Source organism: Ambystoma mexicanum, chromosome 3p, assembly GCF_040938575.1.
Source record: "Ambystoma mexicanum isolate Mex_15411 chromosome 3p, UKY_AmexF1_1, whole genome shotgun sequence".
Taxonomy (NCBI): domain Eukaryota; kingdom Metazoa; phylum Chordata; class Amphibia; order Caudata; family Ambystomatidae; genus Ambystoma; species Ambystoma mexicanum.
In genome coordinates, this window is record NC_090925.1 from 947,531,454 (window position 1) to 947,544,359 (window position 12,906).

Here is a 12,906-nt window from a genome sequence, read left to right on the forward strand (position 1 = left end):
GCAAGGCGCCCAGGACTGTCTCGTGGCGACTATTTTATAACCAAGAAGTGAAAATTGGCAGCATGGGCCTCTCTCATCAGCTCTTGGTTTTGTTCTGATTTCCTCTCCAAGCTCGCGTCCTGTGTATGACATACTAAATACTGCATGGCCGTGCAGGCCCCATGCTTCGCCTATGGCTACTTCATATATGCAAAATGGTGTCTGATTTTTTTTTTTATATACGCACACTGTCTAAATTGAGGACAATATTATAGTTGTGTGGGGGCCTTTGGAGTACCCCTCTGCCTCCTGGTGTGTTACAGTTCTCTCAGTGGGAGTCTCCTCACACCAAAGCATCTACGGCGGTGGGATGGATTTGCTCCCTTCCCAACATTCCCCCCTTTTTGTTACTTCTACAGTAATAAACTCCGCCCACCCCAATGCATGCTCTCATTCTCCCTTCTGACCGCCTCTTCATATGGTGGGGTTCCCTTGTGTGGTATCCAGGCCCTACACACAGACTGTAAGCTTTCCCCTGATTGTGTATGTTCCTTAGGAATGCATGTCATGTGAATGCAACCCCCATGGCCTGCCAGATTAACCCATACTTCTTCATAATTCTCAGGGTCAGAGGGGTGGGACAATAATGGTGTGATAGACTGTCCACTTCATCCCCATAGGGGATGGGAAGCATGCGAGGGATGGTGTGGTCGGTATGTATTTCACTCTTTTGTATTGCGAGGTACTTTTGAAACCATCATCATTGCGTACTAGGCACTGCTTTTGGCACAACACCGGAGGCCCATTTGGCAGGTGCAAAAGATGACCAAGATGAACACGATGACGGGTACCAGCATCTTCTCAATGGCACCCAACCAGGACGGGGCGCAATCGAGTCTAACGTGAACCAATCATTTCTTTGTCTTCCTCCTTCTTTCTTCATACAAACTCCTAGACCAGGTACGGCTGCAATTATGTGATATAATGACCTGTTCTCCGCAAGGCATTCCCCAAATCTTTGGTACACGCCTCATTCCATTGCCGTCAGTATATCGAGAACGTAACAGTTCTGAATAGTTGTCACCCTGAAGGAGTGCAGCTCGACCTTTTTTCTGACGTTGAACCTATGCTCTGTGTCACTTGCCAACTGGATCAACTCCCAGCATACAATTTGCAGCCGTTTTTGTATTGGCCACTGCTTGCATGCCGGGTAACAGAAGGGAGGCAAAGGTTTCTGCTGAGCCAATCGGTCTATATTCCTCAGGGATTTCAGTGAGCCGTGCGGCTGAGTCTCTCGATAGGTAGTTTGAGCTCTTCTTCCTCCGCAGCGTCTTGTATTGCCCTCTTCCGGGCAAGATCTGAAATTCTGGCGGTGGTAATGGGTTATGTTCTTCAAATGCAGGAGAAATGGTTGGGGATGCCCTACAACCCCCCCCTCCCACACCCCCCTTTGCAAGTGTTCTTCTGGAATTGCTAATAGTGGTAAGTGACCAGCGAACAGTAGCCCCTCTATGATGGTGGGAGGTACAACTGTTTGTTGGCCACAGACCCAGTAGTAATCCATCACAGGTGCCGTACCCTTCTTAAGGTCTGGAATCGGGAGGGTCCTGTTGCATCGTTTGTTGAAACTGATAAAAAAATTGTTCCTTCAATGTGGAAACAAAGTTCACATGTTTCTTCTCAGTGCACCTTCACTGGTTTTTCCATTGCTGCAATCCATGTTAGTTTTGCCATGTGTGCTGTCCAAATTTGTGCACAGGTTGCTTCCACTCGAGCCAGGAGCTGCTCTGCCAAGCAGCTGAGTATGGTTGCTTGCCATCTATGTATTTAAGATGTTGGATCACCAGATATGGTTGCTGCAGGCATTTAATGCCCCTCAGATTATCGTTACATTGCAGAGGATCGTGATCGATGAGCTCTAGTTAAACTTTGTGTTCTGGAAGGTGCCTTTAACCCTATATAGCGCAAGATGAACCAGGCACTGTGCCTCCGATTGGTACTTCCTGTGGTACTAATACCTTGGGTGCTCCTGACGCGTGTGGATTAGTGAAGACACGCAGCAGCTACCGTTTGCAGTTTCCTTCCCTACCGCACTCCTATCCATATACCAACTATTGGTCAATTCAGGGTGTCGCACATCTTCAATAGTATCAAAGCCTATTTTATTTATTGGTCACTTGTTAGGCGCTTATGCAATTAGCAAAACTGTTTCAAAGCACCCATAGGGCAACAGAATGGTGACAGGGGAAGGTACACCATGGATTGCAGCAAAGGTAAATACATTTAATTAATAAATACAAACAAATCACAAGAGTTATAGGGAGGTGAAACAAACCTACTATGTCTTGTGAGTGTTCAGAACGTGCAAATGCAGACGGAGAGGAGTAAGGGATATGTGCTGTAAAGCTCATGGAGAAGTGCTAAGAAGGGAAAACGTAAGTGCAACCTCCAGTCGGGAGGGTGAGCCTAAGCAAGTGCAGTAAATATACAGTGGCTGGGATGATAAGATGTGGGGAGTAGGGGGGGGGTCAGGGCCCCAAGGATACATAAGTAATGTGCACATCAGTCACGCTACTGTGTGACTATCTGGGATGAGAGGGGGAGAAGGAAGAGGTAAAGAGAAAGGTCTTGAGGCTTTTTTTTCCGGAACTTGAGGTCCTGCTCCAGATGCATGGTGGGGGTGGGGGGGGGGGCGCTATTCCACAGAAGGACAACCAGCTCTCTGTTTTGCAAACTGATTCACACGCAAGGAGTTGGTAACAGAGGACCGTAGGTGTCTAGAAGGGGAGTATTCGGTCAGGAACAGTTGAAGATAGTGGTCCAGGGCCCCAGATAGCCTTGTGGATGATACAGGGGGATTTGAATTTAATCTGTGCTGAGACCGGGAGCCAGTGAAGACTTTGTAGGGCGGGAGAGAGATTTGAGGCCAAGGAGAAGTCTCGCTGCCCTATTCTGGGTTAGCTAAAGGGGTTGCAGAGTGGACGAAGTAAGATTATGGAAAAGGCTATTGCAATAGTCTAGCCTGGAGAGAACCAAATCACAGGTAACATTGAGTCTCTGGGGAAGGTGAGGAAAGGTAGGATTCCTTTGTGAAAATAGGACTTCTTGACAATGTCCTGAATATGGGGGATGAAGGAGAGGGAGGAGTCGAAGATGATGCTGAGATTCCTGGCTTCAGAGGAGGGGCCAGGGGGAGAGCCATTGGAAGAAGGCCAGAATGCAGGGAAGAAGGGTGCAGGGGTCCCAATAGGGAGAATCTGTTTTGCTGGCATTGAGGCATAGATCATTAGCAGTACACCAGGCCTGGAACGGCAGAGTTGCAGTCTGGGTTGAAGGAGGGTGCAAGGGCGTCAGTAGGAAGCTTGAAGAAGAGTTGTAGTCAGCGTAGCACTGGAAGTTGGGGGAGAAGGAGGAAATGAGGCGTGTCAGCAGAGAACAGTATATGTTAAAGATCCAGGGCTAAAGAATGGAAACCTGGGGGACGCCACAGTTGGAGGAGGAAATGCGGCAGGAGAAAGAACCCAGTATGACTTTGGAGGAACCATCAGTTAGGAAGGAGCTGGGCCAGTTCAGTGCCCCCTCCGAGATCTCAAGGGGATCATAGAGCCTTTTTATAAGGATGGAATCGTTCACTCTGTCATATGCAGAAGAGAGATCAAGGAGGAGGAGGAGGACAGCAGGGGAGTTGGAATCAAGGGATGCAAGCAGTTCTTCACAGGTGTTCAGAAGAGCAGTTTGCCTGCCTCTTGGATGCTCGGAATCCAGACTGGTGGTTGTGAAGCCCGCCAACAAGTTCGGTATGAGAGTTGAGCTGGGGGAGGGCAAACTTCTCAAGCAGTTTCCCCAGGTAGGGGGTGATGGAAATGGGGCGGTAGTTGGCTGGGCAGGAAGGGTATGCAGAGATTTTCTTTTTTAAAGGGGTGGGGGCGCACAAGGGTGTGCTTGAGGGAGGATAGAAAAGAACCAGTAGCAAAGGAGTGATTGCAAAGATCAGCAAGAGCAGGAGCGAGAGGCAATCTTATCCTTGATGGTTATGGATGAGTATGGGGAAACCTGTTTGGAGGAGACCGTCATGGAATTGAAAACTCTGGTGACTTCTTCAGGGGAGACCGGAGAGGAGAAGGAAGGGAAGGGAAGGGAAGGGAGGAGATTTTGAGTTTAGTTGTGCTGTTGAACGCACTAAGCACTTGTGCCTTCATGTGGGCTCTTTTTTTTAGCACGGATGGAATGTCTGTAGTGTCTGTTCAGCAGCCATGCACTTACGTTTTTACTCTTGCAAGTTCGGAGTCGTACCAGGCATTACCCTTGCAGGCAGATTTCAGGCAGATCCTCATGACTGGGGCAAGGATGTTGAGGCTGTTGGTAATGGAGAGATAGAGGTTGCTAAGGGCAGAGTCGGAGGTATCGTCTAGTTGGGACCCTATAGTTCTGCTCACAAGGCTTCTACTGCTAATATCACAAGTTATGAAAAATATTTTTTTAAACCAAATGTTGAAAACATGTTGTAATACTGTGCTCACAGTCCTACTTGTATTTGCAGGTGTACTTGTTAATTTGCTATTGTTATTACACTCCTCACTATTTTACATATTTACTGTTATGTTTGTGCATGCACTCCCCCCCCCCCTCTTTTTAAATGAGCTCCACATAAAAGAAGCTCCCCAATAAATTCCTAGAAGGAACATTAAAATGGTCAATCCTGCACTAATATACATGCCACACATATATGAATGAGCATCTAGGAACAGTTTGATAGTCAACATTTGTTCTAACCTACACAGATGTATCTGATGTTTGCTGGTTCCATTGAGGGTTTGGGAGAAAAGAAAAATGTTATATTCAACTAGCTGTGTATGTTCTCAAATACACTACGGGCCAAAAACTATGGAACTGGTGCTTGGGTAAGCAGGCAGGTACCGGGACGCTGAAGGTGATTATGTATTGTTTGGGGGCGCCCTGCGAACATCGGATAAATGGGCCCAATAGCAAAGCCCCTTTACTTTAACAGCAAGGCGAGTTGAGAATATTACCACATAAGGACCATGGAACCTGGGATTATTCAATTTTCTGACAAAATTCCTTATGTTAATGAGTTCTCCTGGCAGCAGCGGTTGGTTGGGTGTGTGGGTGGCGAGTGTGTTGCTGTTGTGTTTGTAGTGTTCAGTGTGTACTCTTGTCGGGAGGGGCAATCTGTCGGGAGACTCTAAATTTCACATCTTATGGTTGTCGGGTACTCTTTAAATTAGTCACCTAAGACTGATATGATTGTTTATTTATATAGCGCCTATACACAATGTGTTTCAAAGCGCTTCAAGGCAAGGGAGGGAACAAGGGAAAATACAACCACATTTTTACAGGCCATGAACAGTAAGGATGTGAAATTAACTATCATACTCGGCCTGACGACATTTCAGATAGTGCAAGTGCTAAGACATAGATGAGGAAGGGAGGGGGAGAGTGGGAAGGAAATGGAAACAGACAGGCGACTACCGTACTAGGCCTGATGACATTTCTGGTAGAGCCGGAGAAAAACAAAAGGTGAGGGAGAGGGTTGCAGAAAGGGATGGGAGGAACAAAACCAGCAACTATCATACTAGGCCTGACGACATTTCATATAGTGCGTGCTGGAGGGGTGATGGGGAGGAAAAAAACAGCAATGGGAGGGTGGAGGAAACAGACGAGGTTGCTATCATATTAGGTATAATTTTCATAGAGTAAGTGCATAGAAGAAAGTAAGGGGAGGAGATGGGGGGGGGGGGGAAGGGAGAAGGGAAAAGGAGGAGAGAACAGAGAGCGTAAGCAGTCAAAAAGAGTGGAGAAGCAAGAGTGGAGAGCGAATACAATTGCAGAAGTCAGTAGTAACACATAATGTTGCAAGCCAGGACACAAGATGAAAATGGGAACGGCATGATTCAGGGCCACCATGATTACAAGATGCAAAGGAAGTCCAGCATGAGAGTTGAGAAAGCGTGACGCACCGTGAATGAATGAAGTCCATAAAAGTCAAATCCAACATTGGACACAAGACGGTGATGGTGAAGGAAGGCACCAGGTGGGCGGGGCTTAGGCCAGGTGACCTAGATCCACTTGCACCTGATCCCCATCTGCAAAAGAAAAGAAGCTGGAGGGCTCCTTAAGTAGGGAAACGGAGCGGCAAGCAGGAAGACACCAGGTGGCCGTGGCTTGCTAAGTGGTGAAAAAGAGCGGCACGCAGGAAGGCACCAGGTGGGCGGGGCTTAGGCCAGGTGACCTAGATCCACTTGCACCAGCTCCCCATCTGCCACCCTATGGGCATCTGATGCTCTTCTGATGGGGGTTATGACCGTACTTATGTATGACCAGTGACCACTTCATGGGGTGACAAATGGTGGTCCTTGATGGGTTGTGTACGTAGACAGAAGAGGACCAACGGTAAGCAGTGCACCTAGTTATTTAACGTAGTGCAAAGCTTAGATTGCTTGCTATTGAGAAGCCCGTTGATCCTCTCCAATACTGTTGGCCTGGGGGTGATAAATTGAACACATCCGGTACTTGATGCCATGTAGTGCTGTGATCTCCTTTAAAGAGCTAATTGAAAAAATGTGTGCCATTATCGGACCTTAGTACATTGCACACTCTCTATCGGAGGAAGACCTCAAGGACAAAAATGTGGCCTTGATTGAGGAGTGCCTGTATTGTCTCGGATTCCCTCTTCTGCCTCTCTTGATAGTGAGTTCTGTTTCACCCGGGGTAGCACTTCCCCTGCTTTTATTTTAGTGTTATTTGTACTAGGACTACTTTCTTTAAAAGCCCAACATCATGTGGGTTGGTGGTCCACAACTGTTCGGATACATAATGTCTGCTTCAATGAAGGGGGGGCGAGTCCATCAGGGGACACTACACTCTTCGGTACTGCGCGATGATCTCACAGGGGTGCACATTTTCTAAAGATTTTCTCCATCATTGTTTTAAAATAATTCTGCATCTGTCACCTCCTTAAAAGGTACAGTGGGGTCGAAACAAAGCACTGTGCGCCACTCACACCCATGTTTGTCTGTCTCTAGTATGACCACTCTCTTCACCGACACCAACAACCCTTTCAGGTCTAGGGACAGGATTGTGCCCGCCACCAATTCACTACAGGGCAAAAGATAGTCAGTTGGTACTCTCTAACAGCCCTTGGCAATTTGTGGCACCGCCTCCACAAGCACTGTTAATCCATAGATGAACTTGTCTGGGTCTACGGGATCCCCAGATCACCACCACCTCCCCTGCCATTGCATGTATTATTACCATTGCTCACATTCCTGGCGTGGCGCAAACAATGCCTTGATCAGTGAATGAGATTATGTTCAATTTACTGAGCAGGTCCCCCGCCCAACAAGTTGACAGGAGAAGTCCTTCCCACCTTTGCATCCAAATCTTTAGTGTTTGAAACAATTTACATAGTCCTAGAGAGCCTTGTGTCAAGGGTTTTGCCCGATAATGGGAAGCCCCACCTCGCTGATGCATGATTACGCAGCACCTGAATCAACCATGATGATGAATTGCTTGTTTCCTATCTCTGCCCCCACCAAGGGTTCCTCTTCAGGGTTAATGGTCATTGACAGGACCGGACACGCAAGAGTTATGTAGGCTGTCCTAGTCGGGATATGTATTTGTTCCAGGGAACGTAAAGGGGGTTCCCCCCCCACCAGCGCTGCAACTGTACCATTTGGTGTTCCGCTGAAAGGGTTTGTGCCACCTTTCTGTTGAAATGGGTGTGTGTATTGTTGCACTGACTGCTGCTGCACAGGTGGACCAGATATCTGCAGGGGTAACTGTGTGTAGGCCTGGTGTACCTCGTAGGGTATAGAAGTAATTCTGGGTGCTGGCCCTTGTGGGTGCCCCTGGGGTGGTGGACCATAATTCGGCTGGCCGTAATTGTACCCCATTCCTTGTTTGCTCCTACACTCCCTTGAAGAATGCCCCCACTTCTCACAGTTCCAATATTGTGAAGACCCTATTGCCCTCATCTGGGTCCCATTCCCCCAAAGCCCCCTCCCTCCCATCCCCCCCAGTGCTCCTTGAAACCCACCTCTTCCTGGCTGCTGTCTTCTGTGCTGCCATTATGGGCTGGGGTATTGTGGACCCACGTCCCACTGTCCTTGTCCCCCCCCCCCTCCTTCCGACCATACTGCAGCTATTCTAGTGTTTGCAAAATCTTTGGCACTTCCTGACGCCTCTGTCTGCACTGGCGTCGATGCGGATGCCTCCACATCGATTTTGGCTAGTGTTTTGTACTAGTTACACTTCCGCTGCTTCCCGCCTTCCTTGGTCATTTCCTTGTCATGCTTCTTTATCCTCTTGCAATGGTGTATTATGCTCTGTATTTCAGCCCACCCCTTTGCCTCAATGGCCACCATTTTGTGTACTGCCTTCTTCACTTCTTTGGGCAGACCCTTTTTAACGATAAAGTAGAAAGACCATATTGTCTGGTACCACAAGCTACCTGTCTCTGCTCTCCACGTTTCCTGGACCTTAAGAATAAACTGAGAGGGGTCATTGTCCATGTTACATTCCATTATCGACTAAAGGTCAGGTATGTCGGGGAACGCTTTCCGCAGCACGTCACATATCTTTGCCTGGATCTTGTTAAACGGTGCTCCATCGTGTGCATTGTTAAATAAATTCACTCCTGGGTATCCTGCTTTTACCCACACGTCCCCAGCCTGGTCTCCAATAGTAGCTACCGATAAACATTTTCCGTCAACGACTGCCAGGGGTATGCCGGCTGTCTGCTTTTCAAATGCGTAAATTAACTTACCTGCACCTGCTGTGTGGGGTGGGAGCACCTTTTATCAAATTGTTTTTATCCATCTGCGCACATAGTGTGGCCTGCCTGACCCCTTACGTATGAGGGGCATCTGCATCTTGGCCTTATTTTCATCAACCCTTTTTCCACCTTTTTTCCTTGCGGCTGCCATCCGGCCAAACCTGCTCTTTAACCTACCCTCCTATAAACTCTCCACCCGGGGAGTTTGCTCAGGCGCCTGCTCTGCCTCCTCATACGATCAATTGTACTCCACCCGTCTTCCTCTCCTTAGCAGGAGTTTAAATTGTCATACCCTAGACTGACCACCTAATCCCCTCTTTTTCCTTCCTTGTTTTTATGGCTTTGCTATCCATTCTGAACAAAACATCTCCTGCTTTCCACTCATCTGATTTTTGCACTGCTGGTTTATCAGTTTTCCCTTCAGTCTGGGCTGCCTGCTATGCCTCAATCTGTGCTGCCTGTAATCTAGTCAATTGTATTTGCGCCGCTGCCAGCGCCACTTCTAATTTACTTTTGTTAACCTCCACTGGGGCATCCGGAGGGGATGCATATGGGGTACTGGTGCAGTTGCTGTGGTGGACAGATAAGGGATACTCCCCTAGCCCCCTCCTGTTCTGCATCGATCACCTGTTACTTCATAAAGTATAGTTTAGGCCCAAATGGTGACCCCAATTAACGAACAGTACTTATCTAACACTGGTAGATATTTCAAAAGGGATTTCAGTTCGGGGAGGAGCGGTGCTGACGTCTTAGCTGGGCGTTGCGATCTGAGTTATGGCATCAACTTATTGAAAGAAAAATGTCACTATGTGATTCATATTTTTGGGGGGAAATTAAAGAAACAACTGAAAGAATATCCTTACCAGAATGTGTACCCATGAGCAAACAAAACGGACGCTTTATATAGCTTGTACACTACAATAGCAAACAATACCTTAGCTAGATTGTGGTTCCTTTGACCTTGTATAAGTAACAGTTTATTAACTGGGTACCATCTCCTGCTTGCACATCTGCACTTCATTTGGTCCCATATAATCTCTCACTTAGAAAGCCTTGCTTAATCTACTCCTGTCTCGGGAGGATAGCTTGGGTGCAACGCGCTTGCCTTGGAACCAAGACGACGCTGAGCAACACAGGTTCGATCCCCGGGTCTGGATATTAAGCGCGTTACAAATAACCCATTACAATTACATGTGCGAGGAGTCCCTCTAACTTCCTGACCACGTAGTGCCTTTATATACCCTGCTGCTTCCAAATTGCAGTGCTTTGTGGTCCTTCCCGCATCTTTGTGCCAACAAAAATAGCTACCCTTCTAAAGCATTTAGCAAATGGTGGCTCATGTGTACATTATGTTTTTATGGTCTTGTAATCGCTTTGAAAAAGATTTCTTATTCAGAAATGTCAACTTTTTAGGGTGCCATTTCATTTTTCTTTGTTTAAAATATAATTATTTTATTATGTTTCTTTAGATGTCAGAGACTCTGTTAAAAGAAAGAGATCGAAGAGCAAAATGGAATGGTATTCCTCAGTTGTTAAAGAAGTTGTTTGTGAACAGCCACCCTAACAGCGACCTATCTCAGTGCCAAAGTATCCTCAAGGTAATGTGTGTGTGTGTGTGTGTGTGTGTGTGTATATCAAAGAAAATATATATCTCTTGTTTCTGCTGTCCTTCTTTCGTAACCTTCAGTTTTCTTATTTACTAATGTAGCTCTGAAACCCAAAGGTGATTCTGAACAGATTCCTTTTTCCTTACTTTGACAGCTGTGAAACATATGATTACAGTTGCTGCGCTGGACACAGTCCTCTGCTTTACTGAAGCAGTGATGCCCTATACAAGAATTCATGTTTTCTAATTGTTTGTTGTGACACATACCTTTAGAAGGTTCAAGACTTCTTTATTAAACTCTTTCAGGAAGGGGTTGGTTAAACACCTAGTTAGATAAATGCCTTTGGGAACTAGGGTATATTCTCCAACTGAATAACGTCAGATCTAAACAAATACTGGTCAAGATGGGCCACCACAAATGGGACTTTCTTCAAGGCGCAGTGAATAAAGTTTAAAACACCTATTCTAAGCCATTCTCTCTTCCCCAAGGCACCCTATATTAGAAAACCGCTAACAAAGTCCCAATTCCAAGCTACTTTAAGTTCTATACAAATATCTTGATTTGGCCAACAAAGGTTCTTCAACTTACTCTTCATACATGTGTATTTATAGATATACACTCAAAATGTAGCCTTATTATTTTGCCATAACCGCATATTTATATATTTTTGAATTGTGGAGGGGGTTTGTGGTGAGTTTTTTAGGAACTCTCCATCCTAACGTGGGCTTAGGGGCCGAGAGGGGCGGGATGGTTCATCTGCTACCAAATGTGTCTTTCTAGAAGGTGGATGAGGGATACCGCCCGCTTTTCCCTCGGAGACAAGTAACTCCTGATTTACAGACCAAATGGGGAGACCGTGATGGTGAACGTGTTCTAGCAGGTTGCACTGTAAGCAGCCATGCTACGAGAACTGGAGAGTCGCTGACCGGAAACAGGATTATTATTCGCAAACACAGTTGGTTTGTGACACCTGACAGAAGACCGACATTTACCTGAGAGGGAACAAGCAAGGAAAGGATCGTGAGTGCTGAATCCCAATGTCTCTCACGTTGCAGGATCCCTGGCAGACAGAAGAGACTGTGGAACACTGCAGAGCCTCATACCTTCGATAAAACGAAAACCAAGATGGTGCTGCAAGTTGTAGAAACCTTTGAAAGCTCACTAACCCTCATTAATGAGAGAGTGGCAAAGCAGTAACCAATGCTAGCGCTGCCCTAATAATTCAATGGTAGCATGATTAAGGCTTCCCAAGAGAAAAGCGAATCCAGTGAGAATTCGAATCAGTAAGGGGGAATAACCAATCTGGGGCAATAGTTAGGAATGAGCCCCCATTTATGTACTTTTGAAAGGTGTTTTGAGCGGTCAGTACGTGAGCATGTTCTGGAGGAAGCAGACGTGCGAATCCACACTCTTGCTGCAATAGAAGCCTCAGGCCACGAATAACGCTCCACACAAAATCCTATAGTTTTTCTGTATCAGTGTATTGTTCCAAGTCCTGCTTTTATTAATGTTATAAAATGTGTATCGAGGTAAAAAAAAATCTTAACTTATATAATTAATTATGTCATATATGATGGAATTGTTGATATCATCAGTGAAGGCATGTATTATGTCATTAGTGATGCCAACAGTGATGTAATCTGTGATGCCATCTTTGTGGGCATACGCTGCACATCAAGGGGCACAAAGTTCAGGTGTACTTGCTTGAAATGCGAGTGCTGAATCTCGTTGAGTTAAATCTGATCACTTTTAACTCTTTTAAACAAGGTTTTTTTTCACTGACTTTCAAAGGTTCTGTTGCTATCTGTTTTTTCAAGTTAAATCCGATTGCCTTCACTCAGTCTTAGCTGATGTTTTTCCACTGAATTTCCAAGGTTTCTTTATACTATATATTTTTTTCAGGCTCTCTATGGCTGACTGTACATGTTGCACCAATAGGTTTCCTTGGGGCCCACTAGCCGATGGCCACTGTACATGTAGCACCAATATGTTTCTTTGGGTCCCACTAACCATCTTTGCCATTGCCGGTAGCAGAAATACCCCTTACGCTCTGCTTAGATGTGTCACAGCAGGTGTAAAAACATTTTCCCACACTATTCTCGCAATATACCCCCGATATCGCTCAAATCAAAAATTCATCTGTCCCCACAAGCACTCGCCATGTGATTTCTTCCCACCCCCACGCCCCGGACACCACCCCGCCCCGGACACCTCCCCCTCTTAATTTACCAGTTGATTTTTTTTTGTTTTTTCTCTTCTTCCTCTCTGGCCCTCTCCCATTACCCCTTATCACTCTTTAGTTTGTGTGATGCAATTTTTTTTTTTCTGAACGTGTCTTGTGTTATTTCGGCTTATCCGGCGAGATTCCCCCGATAAGCTGAAAATATTCAAGCTACTATTGGTTCCCCAGACCACCCGCAACGTCTTCACATGGTGTCCTCTTTCCTCCTCCTTGAGCTCTAGCCTCATGCAATTGCATTCTTTTTGTCTACTCCAAATAGCTGTTTGAGCACTCGTTTGTTTTCC

The 12,906-nt window shown here is 46.3% G+C and overlaps 1 protein-coding gene across 1 annotated transcript in view; it reads left to right on the forward strand.

Annotated features, from left to right (window-relative positions):
- Nucleotides 1-12,906, forward strand: part of TRPC4AP (transient receptor potential cation channel subfamily C member 4 associated protein) — a 1,405,828-nt gene that overhangs the window by 36,435 nt on the left and 1,356,487 nt on the right. The window contains exon 2 of the mRNA XM_069652258.1: nt 10,243-10,371. Coding sequence (XP_069508359.1) covers nt 10,243-10,371 — 129 coding nt within the window. The remainder of the gene's footprint in view (nt 1-10,242; nt 10,372-12,906) is intronic.